We start from the raw sequence: 20,767 nt of genomic DNA on the forward strand, positions 1-20,767 counted from the left end.
TCTCCAGAGATGTCTAGTTCCTTCTTGGCTGAGAGAGCCATATTCTCAGAGAAGTGACTCCTGGAACTCTCTACTAACAAGTGGCAAGAAGACTCCGTGGTTGTATTTATCAGCATCCAGAGGGAGCCATTTGTTGGGAGTTGGGGGAGACTTATAGGTGTGGCCTGAGAACTGACACTGTCCCTAGAGGGCCGAGGGGGGGCCACCATGTGACCTGTGGGCCCACCATGGCTGTGGTGATTTCTGGAGCTCCTTAGGAGGCTCCGAAAGTGTCTTCCACTTGGGTATTTATTTTTAGCAGCAAGGAGGTAGCCAGGGGCAATGGCTGTCCCATTTTACTGAGTGCCCGGCCTTTCCATCTTGGGAGCCCTGCAGCAGACCGACCGTGCTCCTGACTCCCCCATCCCTTGCCTCAACCCCCCCTCTTTGCCTCCTTCTAATTCAGAAGCAGAATGTGACCATCATGGACCACCACTCAGCTGCAGAGTCCTTCATGAAGTACATGCAGAACGAGTACCGCTCCCGAGGGGGCTGCCCAGCCGACTGGATTTGGCTGGTCCCCCCGATTTCTGGGAGCATCACTCCTGTGTTCCACCAGGAGATGTTAAACTATGTCCTGTCCCCTTTCTACTACTACCAGGTAAGGCAGGGCTTTCCTCTCCTGTCTGTCTTGGGAGCTCAGGGGTGGAGAGAGTGTGTTTGTAGGTGTGTGTGTGTGCATGAGCGTGCATGTGCACAAATGCACGCATGTGTATGCTCACTCGTGCAGGACCCACGGGGAAGGGTCGGGGACACAGAGCCCTCTGCTTTTCAGGCTGTAGTCACGGATGCTGAGCAGCGTTTGTTCCCACAGAGAGTGGGACTTCAGGAAAGACCTTTTATTCTACCTTCAGGGGCCCATTGCTTTGCTGGGGCTTACACTTCTGAGGCTGACCACCATTACCCCCACCTGTAGAGAGTCAGAGCCCATCATGGTGAAGAGCTTGGCTCCCGGGTCAGAGACACCTGCAGGCGACTCTGCCACTTCCTAGCTGTAGGATCTTGGGTGGGTCTTTTCACCCACGTGAGCCCTGCTGTTCTCATCTCTAAAAGCCATGAGCATTATTAGCTCCACGATAGGAGGATCCCACAAACTGGTGGATGCCCAACCTAGAACGCACTCTATCACCGTTACCTGTTGAAACCAGTTCATTTTTTGTCAAAAAAGGACTTTGGTTTGATTTGGGGAAGAGCTTCCTTACTTTAAGATGCTAAGTAGCAGCTCAGGGTGACTCTTTGCTGGGGACAGTTTGTACCCGCTATGATAGCACCTCCTTTTCCTCTCAAAGGAGGAACCCAGTTTGGACTCTACATCATATGACCTGCCTAGTAATTAGACACTAAAACTGGAAGCGAAGTGGGGCCTCTTCCTTCTGGGGGGACACTAATGGAGAATAAGCCAGCAGACCCCCGGTGTGGGCAGGCTCTAAGCTGGCCACTGGGGCTGTAGCTCCGAGGGAGACAGAGCCCCAGTCCTCCCCAGTGGGGCATTCAGGGAGCCCCGCCTCACAGAGGGCACGAAGGGTCCTCTATCTTCCTCGCATCCCCACACCAGAGCCGAACCAGGGCCCACCTGCCCTCACATACGTGTGCCTTCCTGTCTGAAGGTGGAGGCCTGGAAAACCCACACCTGGCAGGACGAGAAGCGGAGACCCCGGAGAAGAAAGATTCCGTTCAAAGTCTTGGTTAAGTAAGTGGGAGCAGCTGGTGCTGAGGCCTGAACGTCAGCGTTCTAGGCGCTGCCCTTCTCGGCCTCGACGGGCAGGGAACCAAGAGACATGGAGATCTTTAGGGAGGATGGCTCACAGGGGTCCAGATGCCAAGGGGGATCACCTGCCGCCATTGGCCCAACCTTCCCTGTCCTCCATTCTCCCCAGGGGCCGAGTAGTGGGTTGAGCGGGTGAAGGGAGGCGAAGGGCCACGGGTCAGGGTCAGTAGCTGGTAAGAAACGTGCATTCCTTTCCCTCATCCTGCCACACTTTAAACACTGTCCCTCTCCTGTTCTCCTGGGGCCCCCATGTTCCTCTGGAAGGCTGAGTCAGCACAGTGTCTGTCTGTCTGTCCACACAGAGCTGTGCTCTTCGCCTCCATGCTGATGCGCAGGACCATGGTGTCCCGAGTCAGGGCCACAATCCTCTTTGCGACGGAGACAGGAAAGTCTGAAACGCTGGCCCGGGACCTGGGGGCCTTGTTCAGCTGTGCCTTCAACCCCAAGGTAGCCGGCTCAGCTGGACATGGGCCTTTTTTCTCTGCCTGCGTACAGACAAGTTGGCAAAAGTTAAAATGGTTGTTCTGCTCCTGAATGTCCCAGAGCCTTGGATGTGCTGATCGTACATTGTAAATTTGTGACAGAAGGATAGGTGTGTGTCCAGGGATTCCCAAATTTACATAGCACACAACTTTTCCATGGTGTTCCAGGGAACACAGTTTGAGAAATGCTCTCCTAACCCAAGTTGCAATATCCGTGAGCTCCTGTAGATGGATTTTATTCCTATTTACTCAACACCTTCCCTACAGGGCACAGTGCAAAACGTGAAGGGGGCAAAGGATGAATAGGAAATAAAACAGAACCCGAGGGTGACTCATTCATTCTGTCAGTGTTGGATTTTATTCTTCTTGGAGACCTCCCACATCACGTGGGCGTGCGTCGAACAGGGAAGCAGTGACACGTGTCACCTGAGATTAGCTTCAGGCGAAGCATTCGGATCCCCAAGGCATTAAAGGATCGTCATTTTTGTAACGCGCTCATCTCATTTTTGTGGAAAACACGTCCACACACTTCAGAATTCAAAATAGCAGTGGGAGCGTTTTGACTGGGGGCCTGCAGGGTTTCGGAGGCGAGCCCTTCCTGGCTTGTGGATGTGCTGGTGGTGGGGCCGGAGGATGGGGAGCGAGGTGTTCACGTGGGTTTATTTGACGGGGATTCATGGAGCACCCACCTCTGTGCCACGCTTGTGCTGGGCGTGGGCGGGGCCTGGGGGAGACAGGTGATGAGGGGGGCTTCTGGCCTGGGTGGGGGAAGGGAAGCACAGGGTGTCTGGGGACGGCGTGGAGGGCTGATGTCCTCCTTTGGGGCCCTGCAGGTCCTCTGCATGGACGAGTACAAGCTGAGTCATCTGGAGGAGGAGCAGCTGCTTCTAGTGGTGACCAGCACGTTTGGGAACGGAGGCTCCCCCGGCAATGGAGAGGTGAGTGGCCTGGGTCCCAGTGGTCGGGGGTGCCAGGGCCCGAGGGGGCCAAGGAAAGGATCTGGGCGATTCAGCATGTCCTACGGAGGACATTTGGAAGTGAGTGCTCAGATCACTCTGGGCTGCCCTAGCCCCAGCATTTGGCTGCCTTCTTTGTAATTATCACCATATGTATGTGACCCCTTTCCTAGGACATACTTTATATTTTTAAGTAAGTTGACCCACCTTTTTTAAACTCAAAAATTAATGTGTAAGGGAAACTTTGTATCATCCCCACAGATGGAAAGCCGACAAAAAATAAATCCAATGAAAGCCACAGTTCTTGAATTTTCGCTAGACACTGTTGCCTGAGCATGGCTTGCTTTGTTTTTTAAAATGAGCAATGGCCAAGTATTAGAGGTCTTCGGGCTCCAGTAGCTCCAAGCTGAGACTCTCCCTAGTTTTCGTAAAGACGATAATAATAATAGAAACAGGAATAACTAAAAAAAAATTACAGAAAAGAGAATACTGTCTTACCATATGATTTGACACTATTTCATATTTCACCTAAAATTATCTTGAGTTCCTTGGAAATCAGGGTTATCTTAGAGAGTACGGGACCAGTTGTGATTCTTACCAGGTTCCAAACAGGAAAAGAGGCTTATGCTCCATTAGGAGAGCCCCTGGAGATGCCGGGCCCTCTCTCTACCAGAGCTGGGTGGGGCTGGGCTATTCGGGGCTACAGGCCCAGAGTTACTAAGGCTGAACTGGGCCTTGAGCCCCAGCCAGTTGGCCCCACACATAAACTGACTTCCGTTTGTGGATCCTGAACTTTCTTCTGCCAGATGTGGCCAGTTTTGAAGTGGGCCACCAGAAGAAAAGTAAAAGCAGTGCTTTTATGAATCTTGTCCTGAGAACTCAGTGGTTCTCTCTCTTTCTAGAAACTGAAAAAATCTCTCTTCATGCTGAAAGAGCTTACCAACAAGTTCAGGTAAGGCTTTTCCCCACTCGCACTTGTCCAAGCCCTGCCTTATGGACCTAAGGGTTCCGGGACCTGGGTTCCAGGGAGGGAACTGGTTGTGTGTAAAGGGGGTCTCGTCCAAGATGTCCAGGCACAATGACAGCCTGTCCTCAGAGTGTGTCAAGGGTCAAACCGGGGAAACTAAGTCCCTCTCATAGGTCTGCAAGCTGAGCATAGGATTGGTCACGGGAGTTGGTGACAATTGTGGCTTGGGAGCTGGAGAGGACCTGAAGATGGCATGCACTGACCGGTCCTGTGCCCAGCTGGAGTGGGGGTGTCTGAGGCTGGCTTACAGGCCGGTCGTGCTACGTGATGCTTGCAGGGGTGAGCTCACTCCAGTCTCCATGTGTGTGTCCTCCTCGGGCAGGTATGCTGTGTTCGGCCTCGGCTCCAGCATGTACCCTCAGTTCTGTGCCTTTGCTCATGACATCGACCAGAAGCTGTCCCATCTGGGGGCCTCTCAGCTTGCCCCAACAGGGGAAGGGGACGAGCTCAGTGGACAGGAGGAAGCCTTCCGCAGCTGGGCCGTGCAAACCTTCAAGGTCAGTTCTTAGCTGGAGCTGCCCCCTCAGCAGGGACAGGGAGGCCACAGCCCATTCCTGTCCAGGACTTCTGTGCCGGGCATCCTGGGTAGCCTGACCCCCGCCTGGTCCTACAGGCACGGTCCTAGGTGTAGCCTGAGGGCTCAGGTCACTGCTGCTCTCCCTCAGCTCCCCCAGAACTCCACTTGAAGCATGCATCCCTGGGTAGGAGAAGAGGGCTGAGACACCTCCCATCCTCCAGGAACTTTGGTTTAAGATCTTTCCCCCTCTGATTACCCAGGTCACCCCTCGATGACTTTGCCTTGTTTCAGTCTCCCAGCCACAGAGAGCCTGGGGACAGGACCATGCAGTGGAGTCTTTGGACCTGTGTCAGAATCTCAGTAGGGCTTCGCTGCCTGTGGCCTGACGCCCCTGATTTAAAGAACTCCTTATTGGGGCACCTGGGTCGCTCAGTCAGTTAGGTGTCCAACTCTGGATTTCAGCTCAGGTCATGATCTCGGGGTCATGGGATTGAGCCCCATTTCGGGCTCTGTGCTCAGCAGGGCATCTGCTTGGGATTCTCTTTCTCCCTCTGCCCCTCCCTGCACTCGCTCTCTCTCTCTCTCAAATAAATAAAATCTTAAAAACAAACAAACAAACTCCTCGTGTAAGCAGAGCATTTCACCCAGCAGCGGTATTAAAGCACCAGCTTGAGTCGGGGCAGACCTGGTTCCCAGGCCCACACCGCCTGCATGTGACTCCACACCAGGAGCGTGGGAGTTATCCAACCTCAGGGGGTGGGCATGTGCGTAAAGTGAGATACTGTCAATATTAACATCCATGTGAATAGTAGTAGCAACTGTGTGCTGAGCCCGGCCACCTCTTTGAGTCCTCACAGCGGCCCAGTCTGACCCACGTGCTTAGTAATTATAGGAAGCACTTCACCGATTTGTAAGGACCTACAAAATGGTGGCCCCATTGATGGGGATGACGTCGTTGAGGATGACAGTGACCGTGGTTAACACTGGTCTGCTCCCTCTTCTTCCAGGCGGCCTGTGAGGTGTTCGATGTGCGAGGCAAACACAGCGTTCAGATCCCCAAGCTCTACACCTGCAGTGTGACCTGGGACCCGCAGCACTACAGGCTCGTGCAGGACTCGCAGCCTCTGGACCTCAACAAAGGTACCTTATGCGCCGCGCTGCACGGGCCCTTCCTGCCGGGGTGGAGGTCTCTGCGCCCGGAGTCTGTGGTCGAGGAGACCACTAGGACCCTCTGAACAGAGGCAGCTGGCCTAGGGCTGCCAGGCTCTCTCTCTTGTTGGATCCGAGAGCCTGCTGGGGTGCGAGGCAGGAGAGCTTGCTTCATCTCTGAGGGAGGCTGTTCAGGAGGAAGCCCCGGGCGGGTGGTAGAAGAAAGGGGAGCCAGCACCCACTGACGGCCTCCTGTGTGCCAGGCACTGGGCTGCGCTCCTCGCCCGCCCACTCTAAGCGAGCCCTGACATTCATCTTGCAAGAAGGGCCCAAGGACCTGGGCGCCTGGCTGGCTCAGCTGGTGGGGGCGTCCTACTCTTGATCTCTGGGTCGTGAGTTTGAGTCCCATGTTGGGTGCAAAGATTACTTAAAAAGGGCGGGGGCACAAAGAAACGAAAGCTTGGGGAGGTGAAGCAGGTTGCTAGCATGTGGCCAGGCTGGGATTTGAGCCCCAGCTGTCCAGCTCTGACAGCAGCCAAGTATTGTAAAAAACATCTTGTGGAGGCAATCCCAGGCTGCTCGACGGTGGCTGCTGGACGCTGGGCCTCCATGATTCCTCTTTTCTTGTACCATGAGTACAGGAGTTGTGTAGCTTTCTGCGTGTTTAGGATACCCCCAAGTTCAACTATGCTCTCCCACAGATGCCAGGCCATGGGGATGGCCTAGAAATGCCCCTCTTTGGGCACCTAATGCATTCCCCCTCCCCACCTAGCAGCAGCACAAACACCCCTGTTAGACCAAGTGTCTTTATTTGTGATTCAGAAACATGGCAGGGAAACAGCAAAAGAAAACTCTATCCCACCATCATAGCGGGACACCCCAGGGGTAGTGTCCAGGCATAACTGACTCAGACTCGGGGAGGCTGACCCCCGCCAATGCTTAAGAGCCACTCTGCCACTTCATCCTCTCTGTCCCCCACAGCCCTCAGCAGTATGCACGCCAAGAACGTGTTCACCCTGAGGCTCAAATCACAACGGAATCTACAGAGTCCCCAATCCAGGTAGGGGAGACTGCGGGGCTGCTTGGGTGATGTTCCACAGGTTTAATATAATGAAGGAAAGACCAGAGCAAGTCAGTCTTTGAAAGGAGAGAAGTGTGCACTGGCATTAGCCATGATGTCATGGGTAGGACCGACTTGGCCGGTAACCCCTGTGACCTCTGGTGCCTTTAGGTCTGGTCTCCATTAACCGTGGGCCAGTTTTCCAGCTTAAGAACTAGGCACCTGCTTTACTACCCGTCCTTTGTCACTAAACCCTTTCACCAAAGGTGGAGGGCGGGCAAAGAGAAACTCAAACCATTTGGCTCTTTCTTAAGAACTTCCAAGAAAATTTTTGGCAGGGAAGGACATTTCCCCGTCAGGAGAAACGAGTGTTAGGAATTCCCTGTTGGTTTTGTTTGTCTGTGCTGTCCTCCCCCATTCATTAGGAAAACTGGGCTTTGTTCCAATAAGAGCCAGATTTGTGCTGGGGACAAGGAAGTGTTTGTTCTAATGCCCACAGATCTCCAAGGGGAATGCTCTCTTTAGGTGGAGGGCGTGGTCAAGCCCAGGTGGGCTCAGGAGTACTGCCCAGGGAGGGGGCTGCCCACCCTCTCCCCACAGAGAAACCCCAGGCCCAGTGGGCACCAGGCCCTCTTGAGCACCCTAGCTCCAGGGGATGCCAGCAACCCGACCCGACCCGTGCTCACCGAACTGAGAAGGAAAATGAAAAGAGGGCACATTTCCTGGGGAAGTCGGCCCACCCATCAGGGAGCTCGGGAGGAAATCCTGGTGGCGTCACCAGAGGCTTCTTTTTCCCTTCTCCAGCCGCACCACCCTCCTGGTGGAGCTTTCCTGTGAGGACAGCTGCGGGCTGAGCTACATGCCCGGAGAGCACCTCGGGGTTTGCCCGGGCAACCAGCCAGCCCTGGTGCAAGGCATCTTGGAGCGAGTGGTAGATGGCCCTGCACCCCACCAGCCTGTGCACCTGGAGACGCTCAGTGAGAGTGGTAAGACCTCTGCACGGTGGCCCTAGCATCCCACCCCCCTCTCCCCACCCCGGCAGCCCCCCAACTCCGCTGATGGGCTGGTCCCATGACTGTGCTGTGGGCACCTAACCCTATCCTTCCTGCTGAGTGGGTGGACCACCCAAGCCCACGCTGATGTGATTTGGCCAACAGAAGGGATGCTTCTTTGGGGCTCTCTGCCCAACCCCAGAGGCTGGGGAGTCTCTTTCCCTTCATTCTTTTGCTTACCCAGCCACTTTTTTGTTAATGGATGGATTCATTTATTTTTGCATCAAAATTTTAACCAATTGGTCACATCTATATACTAGGCAGGCTCTGGGCTACAAAAATGAATGAGACTCAGTGTCCACACTCAGAAAGCTCACTACCTAGTACAGGAGGCAGATAGGCAAGAGTATTCTTCTTCTTCTTCTTCTTCATCATCATCATCATCATCACAGTAGCAGCTGGTATTCATTGGGTAATTACTAGATGCCAGCATTTTATAGGCTTTGTCTCTTCAGGCCCCACAATAAACATGTGTGTGCACTTTGCCTGATGACATAATGGAGAGATGTGGGAACAGTGTAAAAATGCTGAGCTTTGAAGGTTGGAGTCCCTGAGCCATCAGGGACTAGCATTACTAGCTGCGTGACCTTGGGCCTATAAGTCAACCTCTCGAGGCCTTATTTCTTTGTCTCTAAAATGGAGATAAGAGAGCCTTCCTCATAAGGTTGTAGTAAAGACCAAATGAGTAGATGCACATGCAACCTTCACCACAATTCCTGGCACCAAATAAATGCAGGAATGGAGGAATGTCCATTTCCTACAGGCTAATGAACATTTGTCCAGAAGCTCAGAGAAGGGGGAGTCTCCTTGGATTCCAAAGTGCATAACCCCCTTGCATGTTCAAGGCATTCTAACCTCACCCACTGAGGGTCTTATTTATCCCCACCTCACTTGGCCAGTGGGCAGGGGCAGACTGTGGGTGACCAGGAGAGTGAGACGACTCCTGGCCATCCTCACCTGGAAAAGACGCTGTCCTAGGGGGGCCCTGGAGCACCCCCTTCCCGTGCTATGGTGAGGCCCAATCTATGTGGGGAGCACAGCACAGTGGCGATAGGTACTAGGAGAGATAAGCTAACGAAATCAACCATCATGAGCCTCCCAGCCCATAGGAATAGCTCTCTGGCCTTAGTGATAATCTTGCCTCCAAAGAATGTGTACCCCTAAAGAGAGTGGCCACATTAGGAAAGTGGGCGTCAGAGAAGCAAAGTACAGCATTGTCTCCCACTGTCCAGGAGAAATGTGAGCGAGGAGACAGAGATGGCCTTGTGACTGTAGGAAGACAGATGTGGTTCATTCAGGCCTTGGGTCTGGATGAAGTAACGTAATAGTAATATTTTTACCCAATGTTTATTGAGCATGTGTGTACCAGACACTGTACTATTATATATACACCATTCTGTTCAATGCTCATACAAACCCAGGGAGACAGGTTTTGTTATCACATCCGTTTTACAGAGATAGAACCCAAGGCTCAGAGGGTTTAATCACCTAGCTATTAAGTGAGGAACCAGAGTTCAAACCCATGTCTGCTGGCTCCAGGGTCCACACTGTGACCACCCTGCATACTGACTCTTGGGACTCCCTGGGACTTGACACTTCGGGCTGATCTGCTGCTCACCCAGTACCTGTTGGTATAGCCCCAGGGGACTGTAGTCATGGGCTTTTCTCTAAATGAATAACTGGCCTCTGGGGTGTATATCAGTCTTTGGTGAATTTAGTCAGTGTGAGTCTGTAGTTCACCTATGGGTGTTTTGCTATAGTTCAGGTCTGAACCAGAGGGGGACTGAACTCTTGTGCATAGTTGATTTTCCAGGATCATGTCAACTTGGGTGCCCTTTGGAGGGCTGTTGATCGGCCCTCCCTGGCAGCCCTACCTCTGGGCACATGAACACTTTCACAATTCCTGGAGCTAGAAAGTCAGTGTCTCTCCCCTGCAGCTGTAGGGTGGAGGGTGTCTTCCCCAGAGGCCTCATTACCCTTCAGGAAACTGAAATAGGGCCTTTTTGTCATTCTGACTCCTTTTTTTCCCTGTCCAGGAAGCTACTGGGTCAGAGACAAGCGGCTGCCCCCATGCTCACTCAGCCAGGCCCTCACCTACTTCCTGGACATCACCACCCCCCCTACCCAGGTGCTGCTCCAAAGGCTGGCACACCTGGCCACGGAAGAGGCCGAGAGGCAGAGGCTGAAGATCCTGTGCCAGGTGAAGTTTGGGCCAGTGGGTGAAGGAAGGGCAGGGTCCCAGAGTCAGGGGGAGCCAGAACCCAGAGCTGGTCTTTAACCTCCAAGGGGGAATCCGACCCAGCTTCTCAAAGCGAGACTTGTCAAAGCTGGTGGGAAGTCAGTGTCCTCTCCCATACCATCTCTAGGACACAGTTGTGTTGAGTGAACTGAACTTTTCTGAGTGTCTGCAGGATGCTACCAAAGCATACTTTGTTAGAAATTACCTAGAAAAGGAGAGCCACTGTGTCTTGTCTTTGTGTATTCCCCAGACCTGGCATAAGCATGGAACTTAGGAAGTGCTGGAGGATGGATGGTGAGGATGAATGGAGACGTGGACACGAGAGGATGCATTAACTCACCGGCAACTTTCTAGACCCGTGCTTTTGCAAAAGGCACTGGGTGGCATCATTGCCATCATCTTTCTCAGTAATTATCTTGATTCCAGCCATTATCCTGTGGCTGCAGTGTAGTAACTCTGCACACATGCTCTCATTTCATTCTCATGATGTTCCCATGAGGGAGGTGACGCTGTCCTCACGTCACAAATGTTAAGGGATTGGGACAAGATCCCACAGCTAGTAAGGGCACCCAGTCAAGATTCGAACCCAGGTCTGTATAATTCCAAAGCCCTGTCCAAAATTAGATTATAATAAAGATTTGACTCCTGCCCACCAGTGGCTGACGGTGGAGTTCTGAGCACACGAATTAGATAAATGCTACTCACGGGCCTGAGTGCTTCCAGGAAAGGCACCCTTTTCTCTCCAGCACCCTGGACAGCGCCTGGCTCTTGGACGTGTTGGTTGGAACCAACGTGTGAATGAATGAATGAATGCTGGATTGTGACAGCCTCCTGCCTCCGTGTGAGCACGTGCCCTGAGTCACTCACACTGCTCTTGGCTTTCAGCCCTCAGAATACAACAAGTGGAAGTTCACCAACAGCCCCACATTCCTGGAGGTGCTAGAGGAGTTCCCATCCCTGCGGGTGTCTGCTGGCTTCCTACTCTCCCAGCTCCCTATTCTGAAACCCCGGTACTACTCCATCAGCTCCTCCAGGGACCACACACCCACGGAGGTCCACCTCACGGTGGCTGTGCTCACATACCGCACCCGAGGTAAGGCTTGGCAGAGGCTTTGGAGCAGAGTCCAACTGTGCTACTTACTGGGCAGCAGTTCAACATCTCTGAGCTGTGGTCTCCTTGTCAGTTAAAAACCCACCTCCCAGGGGCGCCTGGGTGGCTCAGTCGTTAAGTGTCTGCCTTCCGCTCAGGTCATGATCCCAGGGTCCTGGGATCGAGCCCCGCATCGGGCTCCCTGCTCAGCGGGAAGCCTGCTTCTCCCTCTCCCACTCCCCCTGCTTGCGTTCCCTCTCTCCCTGTGTCTCTCTCTGTCAAATAAATAAATAAATAAAATCTTAAAAAAAAAAAAAACCCACCTCCCAGAGTGTTAATAGCAGTAGCAGGTGTGTGGCAGAGATTACTATGAACCAGGTTCCAAGCAAACCCTCTGTATATATGTATTAGCGGTAACCCCATGAGATGGGGACTGTTTGCATTTTACAGGTGAGGAAGCTAAGGCACAAAGAGGTTAAGCCCCAGAGTTGCACTGTGAGCAAGTAGAGACCTGGGATTCAAACCCACGCAGTCTGACTGCTGGGTCCATCCTGCTTCACTCTGTGGTCCTACTACCGCTGGGACAATGTAATGAGATCACATGGAGAAAGCACCTAATACTTAGTGGGAGCCCAGTGATTCTTAGTATACCTGATAGTCTAGCCTGGGTGCAGGGTTGATGAGGCCTTGATTGCTCTCTCACTCAGTGATAGGTTTTTTCATATCTCTCTATGCTTGCCACGATGGTGGGCATGGAAACACGGCACATGTAGCTTCTGACCTCGTGGAGCTTCCCGTCTAGAGGGGGTAGCGAAGAGAGACTCATCGAAATAGACAGTTGTCATGATGTGGGTGCTAAGAAGCACGGGGTGCTATGAGGGCAGAGGTTAGGGGATGGGCTAACACAGACTGGGAGGTCCAAAACCTTGTCTACTTGGACTTGGCTACTGCACTGAATGAACCGTGCCCTTGTCCTGCCCTCTGTAACTGAGCATTGCCTGGGTTGGCAAAGCTGGATGCACAGCATGGTCATTCAGTTTTTAGACGATGGGCAGACTCTGCCTGCTCTGCTGGAGAACATCTTCCCAGGTCAAGTCTCAGTGCTCAGACAGCGAGAGGGGAGGTGGGTACATCTTGTGAGAGCCAGATCCCATTCAGAGGGAAAAAGGGACTTCTCAGGTTGGTTGGGATAGCTTTAAATGCTGGGCTTTGGGAAGGGAATGTAACCTGGAGCAAGTGGGGGTTTCCACAGGCCCAGGAGGGGCCCCCAGGGAGGAAGGGTGTCAGAGCAGACTATAGTGCTCAGGAGGCTGTCCATCACTCAGAGTTCCTACCAGCAAGGGCTTTACCTCATGAAGACGGTGGCGTACTGACTGCCATCAGAGCTGAGTGGTGGGCTGGGAGGGTCCCTGGGGAAACTCTTGGAAGGAGCATTAGAGTAGGAGTCAGGGAAGCTGAGCTGTCATCTGATTTTACTGCTACCTGAGTGACCTTGTACACATTCCTTCTCTGAGACTGTTTCTGGAGTGGCAGAAGGAGAAGCTGGCCCACTCTCGACACACCTTTCAGCTTTCCCCAGCTCTGGCTGCATAGAGGGTGGACCGCAGAACAGGGAGAAGAATTGCCCCCTCCCTAAAGCCCACAGGGAGCCTGAGTGGACACTCCCAGGAGTCTTATTGGTCTGGGGGGAGCCTCTGGGACAATTCACCCTCTGGGATAGGGAGGGTGGGGGATGATGTTGGTCAAGTCTGTGTTGTCCTTGCAGATGGCCAAGGTCCCTTGCACCATGGTGTCTGTAGCACATGGCTCAGCAGCCTGAAGCCCCAAGACCCAGTACCCTGCTTCCTGAGAAGGTAAGCACCCTCTCCACTCTGTCCATTGTGGCACCACTGGCCCCTGGGAGTTCTGGTTTGAAAGGGAGGGATCTGGGCCCTTGAAGAAGGTGCTGGGGTCACACTGGGCCTCTCCATTCTATCCTCTGGCAATAGAGCTTGGCCAGGTCTCCAGTAGGGACAGAGAGGACAGCGGTGGGGGGGCCCCAGAGTACAATGAGGTTCAGCCTTTTTCCAAAAGGAGCCCACGACGAGGTGAGGGTGTGCCTGGACAGGGGGAATGAAGCAGCCTCCAGGACTTGGGAAATCACATTTGAGCTCGTTGTCTTCTCCACCCCCACCGCACTACCCCCCCGCCCCACTGCACCCCCAGCTCCCCAGCCCTGTCCAGCGTGTGCATCCATCTCAGGGTGTCTGAGGACTGAGCCTCTCCCTCTGTCCCCTTCAGTGCCGGCAACTTCCAGCTCCCCGAGGACCCCTCCCATCCTTGCATCCTCATCGGGCCTGGCACAGGCATTGCCCCCTTCCGTGGTTTCTGGCAGCAGCGGCTCCATGACACCAAGCACAAAGGTACGGTTAGGACGTTCCCTGGCATCTCCCTGGGGCCTCCCGGGGGTTGTGCCACCGCCCACTCTCTCATTTGCCTCAGCCTGTGTGGACAAATGATCTGAATGCCCTGGGCCTCAGTTTCCTCATCTGTAAAGGGGGGGACAATACTAGATTTGCGGGCAGGAAATGAGAATTCAAGTCGGCTGTCTGTCCGGCAGGGCAGGCCTTGACCCATAGCTTGCCCTCTGGTGGCCACCCTGGTAACTGCAGCCCACTGGGTCTTGCAGGGCTCCAGGCCGGCCGCGTGACCCTGGTGTTCGGGTGCCGCCGCCCAGATGAGGACCACCTGTATCGGGAGGAGATGTTGGAGATGGCCCAGAATGGGGTGCTGCATGAGGTGCACACAGCCTATTCTCGCCTGCCTGGCCAGCCCAAGGTAAATACGGCAGCTGCCTGTGCAGTGGGGGAGCATTATAAGCCCAGACTGGTGGGCGCTCCCGCTCCCCACAAGCCCCTTGCTCTCCGAGCCTGCATCTGAGCTCTAAAACAGTTCCACACCCGTCACGGGAATGCATTCACTCTGCCAGGAGAAGAGACGGGCCCTGAGACATTGAGGACTAAACAGGGTCACACGGTGGGTTAGTCCCAGCGCCCAGCTGGCTGAAAGCCCTCGCCTGGGATACACACCTGCCTGGGACGACGTGGCCCGGGCACCACCACGCCCCGCTGATGGTCCCTGCTGCCCTCGGGGACACTTAGCCCCATGAACGTGGGGAGTCAGGATAGACGCTCGCCTCAGGCCTTGGGAATTTGTTCTATCTGGGCTCCTCCCAGACCCAGTGTTTTGTGTCCAGTGCTGGGGTTGCTGGGCATCTTGTGGGGAACAAGAGCAGAGGCTCCTAGACTTCTGTGTAATTGGGGAGCCCAGCGCTCTGTGCCCTGCTCTGAATTACCCTGGGGGTTCCACGAACGGTCTGCACGGAGAGGCTCCGGTTCTGGGGTGTACGCAGGTGGGCCTCAGAGCCTGGGCAGGGGAAGTGAGTTGACAGATGCCTCTTTGAAGCATGATGAATTCGAAGTCAATGCAGGAGCCTCACTGAATGGCCAGCTTCCTGAGGGCGGGGCGGTGGCCAACGTTCATCTCTCGAGCCCCAGCCCGGGCCTGAGCTGGGCAGGATGCCAGTGCCCCTCATCCTGAGCCTGATCCCGGGAGAAGGTTCTGGCTGGGAGGTTCCTCGCCAGGCAGCCCATCGTGCCCCTCGCTGCCTCCTCCTGGCCAGCAGACCTGACTGCAGGCTTCACCCCCGGCAGCAGGGGCCTGGATCCACCATCTCCTCTGGTTTCAGGTCTATGTTCAAGACATCCTGCAGCAGCGGCTGGCCAGCGAGGTGCTCCGCGTGCTCCATGAGGAGCATGGCCACCTTTATGTCTGTGGGGACGTGCGTATGGCCCGGGATGTGGCCCATACCCTGAAGCTCCTGGTGGCTGCCAAGCTGAGCCTGAGTGAGGAGCAGGTGGAAGACTATTTTTTCCAGCTTAAGGTATGGCAGCTGGTGTGCGGGCTAGGGATGCAGCTCAAGGCCACAGGAGGGGGGGGAGCCAGGACCAGGAAAGTCAGGCCTAGGGGAGTCAGGCTCAGGATAGGCCTGAACCTCAAGGGAAGCCTAGAGGTGGCCGAAGGTCCGAGCTAGATGGGCTCTTAGAAGGCCTGCCCATCTCTCCTGGTCTGGTTGTTCAGTTAAACAAAGGCAACACGTTGCTTGGTGACAAGACTCCTCAGAGCCTCTAACATGCTACCGTGCATCGTGACTCCTCAAGACTGGGAGAAAGTATGCAGCATTTTCCAAACGTATTTATCTCAGAGCCCCCATTTCCTGGAGCATCTTGGGGGAAAGGTACGAGGCAGGCTTGGGGAGCTGTTCGGGCAGTTCACGGCAGCGCAGGTGCTGATGGGAGTTAGTCTAGTGGGATTCAATTAAACTCTAAGCATGACAGTTGTGAAGGCAGATGGCTCATGAGTGTAGGTGGGATAAGGAAGCTGGGGGAGCCCCAGGGCTCGTCCTGGCCTGGACCTGATGAATGAGAGGTGGCTGGATCAGCAGAGCTGACACCCTGGTTCTGTTTTCCCTTAAAGAGCCAGAAGCGCTATCATGAGGATATCTTTGGCTCTGTGTTTCCCTATGAGGTGAAAAAAGATGGGGCAGCAAGGCAGCCCAGCGATCCCAGAGTTCCAGCAGCCCACGGGAGAAGTTAAAGTTGCTGCCACAGAACTTACTGATGGAGCCAACTCTCGATTATCTGAGGTCACAGGGCCTGGGGAGATGGAAGGAAATTATATCCCCAAGCCTCATGTCTCCTTCCCCACCAAACCCGATACTTGACCTGCTACGAGTAGCAGCCTGGACTGAGTGGAACCTCTTGTCTCCTGTGAGCCCACCCTTCCCGGATAATGGAAAGTTGGGCCTTCCCAGGTCCCTTGAAGACTTAATCGGCAGTGCCAGGCCCAGCTGGTGGGTGAAAAGGATGGAACATTCTTCTGACTGCACCACTCTGAGTGACCAGGAGGAGGCGCTGTCGTGCTACCCTGTATTTAGCTGCCCTGTGTACAGTTATTTATAACTCTGTATTTTAAAAAAAAACAAACCCCAGTCTTTTCTCAAGGGCCAATTGGGCCTTCCCCGTATGACTCCTTGATGGAGATATTTATATGAAATGCATTTTATTTTAACCACATTGTATGTGTGCAGGGGTGTTTGTAGGGAAAGCAACTCTGTTCTACAGAGTTGGGGACTGGTGGGTGGTGCAACCTGGACCCAAATCCCCCACAGAGGGATATACTAGCTTGGCCATGCTGCTTCTTGAAATGGCCACCAGGTATGGGCGGCCTGTGGAATTTTGTGCACACCTGTAGACCTGTAATGGGGGGTGAGGAAGCTAGGCTTGCCTGTGGGGCCTTGGCTGTGTCTTACACGGGCGCACCTCACACAGGGCGCACCTCACCGGGGGTTCACCTCACATGGGGCTCACCTCACAGGGGGCTCAACGCACACGGGGCTCACCTCGCATGGGGCTCACCTCACACAGGGCGCACCTCACTGGGGATTCACCTCACACGGGGCTCACCTCACAGGGGGCTCACCTCACACGGGCGCACCTCACACGGGATTCACTTCACACGGGGCTCACCTCACCCAGGACACAGCTTACACGGGTCTCAGCTCACACGGAGCACACCTCACCGGGGGCTCACCTCACTGGGGGCTCACCTCACATGGGGCTCACCTCACTGGGGGTGCACCTCACACGGGGTTCACTTCACACGGGGCTCACCTCAGCCGGGACAGAGCTTACACGGGTCTCGGCTCACACGAAGCACACCTCACCGGGGCCTCATCACCTCACACGGGGCTCACCTCACACGGGGCGCACCTCACACGGGGCGCACCTCACACAGGGCTCACCTCACACGGGGCTCGCCTCACGGGGGACGTACCTCACGGTGGCCGCAACTCACCCGGGGCTCACCTCACAGGGGACGCACCTCATACGGGGCGCACCTCACACGGGGCTCACCTCACCGGGGCCTCATCACCTCACATGGGGCTCACCTCACACGGGGCGCACCTCACACGGGGCGCACCTCACACGGGGCTCACCTCACACGGGGCTCACCTCACGGGGGACGCACCTCACGGTGGCCGCAACTCACCCGGGGCTCACCTCCCAGGGGACGCACCTCATACGGGGCGCACCTCACACGGGGCTCACCTCACCGGGGGCTCACCTCACACGGTGCCCACCTCACCGGGGGTACACCTCACGGGGGGGTCGCCTCACACGGGGTTCACCTCACCAGGGCGCACCTCACACGCGGCTCACATCACAGGGGGTACACCTCACGGGGGGCGCACCTCACACAGAACTCACCTCACACGGGGCTCACCTCACCGGGGGCGCAGCTCACATAGGGCACACCTCACACAGGGCTCACCATACCATGAGCTCACCTCACCCGGGGCTCACCTCACCGAGGTACACCTCACGGCGGGCGCACCTCACACAGGGCTCACCTCACCGGGGCGCACCTCACACAAGGCTCACATCACAGGGGGTACACCTCACGGGGGGCGCACCTCGGCCGGGGATCACCTCACCTGGGGTGCACCTCACGGGGTGCACCTCACACGGGGCTCACCTCACACAGGGCTCACCTCGTATGGGGCGCAGCTCACATGGGGCTCACCTCACATGGAGCTCACCTCACCGGGGGTACACATCACGGGGAGCGCACCTCACATGAAGCACACCTCACATGAAGCGCACCTCACACGGGGCTCACGTCACAGGGGTTCACCACACACGGGGCGCACCTCACCCGGGGCTCACCTCACATGGGGATCCCCTGACCAGGGGGCACACCTCACACGGAGCTCTCCTCACAAGGGGCTCACCTCACAGGGGACGCACCTAATATGGGGCGCACCTCACAGGGGGCTCACCTCACTGGGGTTTCACCTCAAACGGGGTGCACCTCAAATGGGGCATGCCTCACAGGGGGCGCACCTCACACGGGGCACAAATCATATGGGGCGCACCTCACACGGGCCTCACCTCACTCAGGGCTCACCTCACCTGGGGCGCACCTCTGCGGGGGCGCACCTCACGGGGTGCTGACCTCACACGGGGCTCACTTCACCCAGGGCACACCTCTCCGGGTGCGCATCTCACCGGGGGCTCACCTCACACAGGGATCACCTCACACGAGGCGCACGTCCACATGGGGCTCACCTCACCGGGGCTCACCTCGGACGGGGCACACCTCACCCAGTGCGCACCTCACACGGGGCTCACATCACAAGGGGCGCACCTCACATGGAGCTCACCTCACCTGGGGCTCATCTGACTGGGGGGCGCACCTCACACGGAGCTCTTCTCACACGGAGCTCACCTCACACGGGGCGCACCTCACACGAGGCTCACCTCACTCGGGGCTCACCTCACCTGGGGCGCACTTCTGCGGGGGCGCACCTCACCAGGGGTTCAAATCACACGGGGCTCACCTCACAGGGGGCGCACTTCACCGGGGAATCATCTCACACAGAGCGCACCTCACACGGGGATCATCTCACCCAGGGCGCTCCTCACACGGGCCTCACATCACAGGGGGCTCACCTCACACTGAACGGACCACACAGGGGTTCACCTCACACGGGGCTCACTTCGCACGGGGCTCATCTCTGGAGGTGCACCTCACAAGGGACTCACATCACAGTGGGTGCACCTCACACGGGGCTCACCTCACAGGGATCTCACCTCAGCCAGGGCTCACCTCACCTGGGGCACACCTCACAGGGTGCGCACCTCACATGTTGCACACCTCACACGGGGCTCACCTCACCGGAGGCGCACCCCACACTAAGCGGACCTCACATGGGGCTCACTTCACAAGGGGCTCACCTCCGGGGGTGCACCTCACACGGGGCACACTTCACACGGGGCACACCTCACACGGGGCTCACCTCACACAGGGCACATCTCACACAGGGCTCACCTCACACGGGGCTTCCCTCATGGGGCGCACATCACAGGGGGCACACCTCACACTGAGCGGACCTCACAGGGGATTCACCTCACACGGGCTCACATCACAGGGGGCGCACCTCACACGGGGCTCACCTTACAGGGTGCTCACCTCACCCGGGGTGCACCTCACACGGGGCTCACATCACAGGGGCGTACCTCACACTGAGCGGACCTCACACGGGGCTCACTTCACAAGGGGCTCACCTCTGAGTGTGCACCTCACACGGGGCTCACCTCACACTGGGCTCGCCTCACACGGGGCGCAATTCATACTGCCTGGTATGCCAGCTCCTCAAGGAAGGCCTTGACCAACAATCCCCTTGTAGAAAGTTGCCATGTTTGGCTCTGGGACTGCCTGTTTCATGAGAGTTGGGCCAATAATAATTTGGCACCGGGGTGACAAAGCAGGTGGGGTTGGACTGTGTGTCAAAGACGTGGCAGTGAGTGAAGGACACATATCTTCCATGGGGAAGACTTTTAAGGGGCTGAGCCATGTCTCCTCCTCTTAGAGTAAGGAAGCAACACAACCAGGGGCTAAGTGGGGGTCTGAGAAAATCAGGCTCCCAGCTTGGGTTTGGCCTCTGTTTCATTGGCTCCCTGGCCCACTTCTCCCCTACGCAGCTGGGGTAAGGGGGGCGAAAGAGGCTTGCCGGTCGCCAGTGCCCGGCAATGCATCTGAACAATGTGCTCAAGAACACGGTCACCCAGGCCAGTGCCCCTCCCCTCTGAGATGCACACAAACCACCTGGGATCTTGTTACCAGGCAGACTGATTCTGGAGGCCTGCGGCAGGGCCCGGGATTCTGCCTTCCTGACAGGCTCCCAGGTGCTGCTGGTCCCAGGACGATGCTCGGAGCCCCAGCCTGGTTCCGGAGGCACTGGATTCTTGGTGGAGGTAGCAGGATGGGTTGGCATCATGAGGACACAGAACCGGCCCCCCTGCACTGCCCCAGTGGCTGGTAGAAGCCCACACGCTGAGTCACTCTCCTCACCACACCCTAACCCCAAACACCAGGACCCGCAGTGGAACAACACAGACAGGTATCAGCTTGAGTCAGCTTCTCCTGACACCACACCTGCCACCTCCTCCCACTGGGACGCAGGGTTCTGACAAGCCAGCCCTGCCATTTGGCCTTCTGGCCCAGCCCTCGGCCCGTCTCAGGAGTGGGAGGCTCTTTGCTGGGTTCACCTGTTACCAAGCTTCGTGCATCACAGATGCCCGCCCAGGAGGCCCGAGCCCAACCTGCTTTCTCCCACCCATGTGGGGTTTGTGGGGAACCCCCTGGGAGCAGGTGTGGATGTCAGGACCCACCCCATCAAAGTGAGTCCATGCTCTCTGCCCCCCTGCCCTCACCCAGAACCTCCCCAGTTCCAGAGACTCCAAAATGTTCCAAACCCATTTGATAACCACAATGACCCCATACG

The 20,767-nt window shown here is 56.0% G+C and overlaps 1 protein-coding gene across 1 annotated transcript in view; it reads left to right on the forward strand.

The window, feature by feature from the left end:
* NOS2 (nitric oxide synthase 2) overlaps positions 1 to 16,493 on the forward strand; it is a 36,275-nt gene extending 19,782 nt beyond the window's left edge. The window contains exons 11-26 of the mRNA XM_036122558.2: positions 446 to 640; positions 1,647 to 1,729; positions 2,110 to 2,254; positions 3,123 to 3,227; positions 4,148 to 4,197; positions 4,595 to 4,769; positions 5,797 to 5,929; positions 6,920 to 6,998; positions 7,803 to 7,984; positions 10,087 to 10,250; positions 11,175 to 11,382; positions 13,145 to 13,232; positions 13,660 to 13,781; positions 14,048 to 14,196; positions 15,107 to 15,301; positions 15,895 to 16,493. Of these exons, the coding sequence (XP_035978451.2) occupies positions 446 to 640; positions 1,647 to 1,729; positions 2,110 to 2,254; positions 3,123 to 3,227; positions 4,148 to 4,197; positions 4,595 to 4,769; positions 5,797 to 5,929; positions 6,920 to 6,998; positions 7,803 to 7,984; positions 10,087 to 10,250; positions 11,175 to 11,382; positions 13,145 to 13,232; positions 13,660 to 13,781; positions 14,048 to 14,196; positions 15,107 to 15,301; positions 15,895 to 16,014 (2,193 nt within the window). The 3' untranslated portion in view covers positions 16,015 to 16,493. The remainder of the gene's footprint in view (positions 1 to 445; positions 641 to 1,646; positions 1,730 to 2,109; positions 2,255 to 3,122; positions 3,228 to 4,147; positions 4,198 to 4,594; positions 4,770 to 5,796; positions 5,930 to 6,919; positions 6,999 to 7,802; positions 7,985 to 10,086; positions 10,251 to 11,174; positions 11,383 to 13,144; positions 13,233 to 13,659; positions 13,782 to 14,047; positions 14,197 to 15,106; positions 15,302 to 15,894) is intronic.
* The last annotated feature ends 4,274 nt before the right edge of the window (positions 16,494 to 20,767 follow it).

Source organism: Halichoerus grypus, chromosome 2, assembly GCF_964656455.1.
Source record: "Halichoerus grypus chromosome 2, mHalGry1.hap1.1, whole genome shotgun sequence".
Taxonomy (NCBI): domain Eukaryota; kingdom Metazoa; phylum Chordata; class Mammalia; order Carnivora; family Phocidae; genus Halichoerus; species Halichoerus grypus.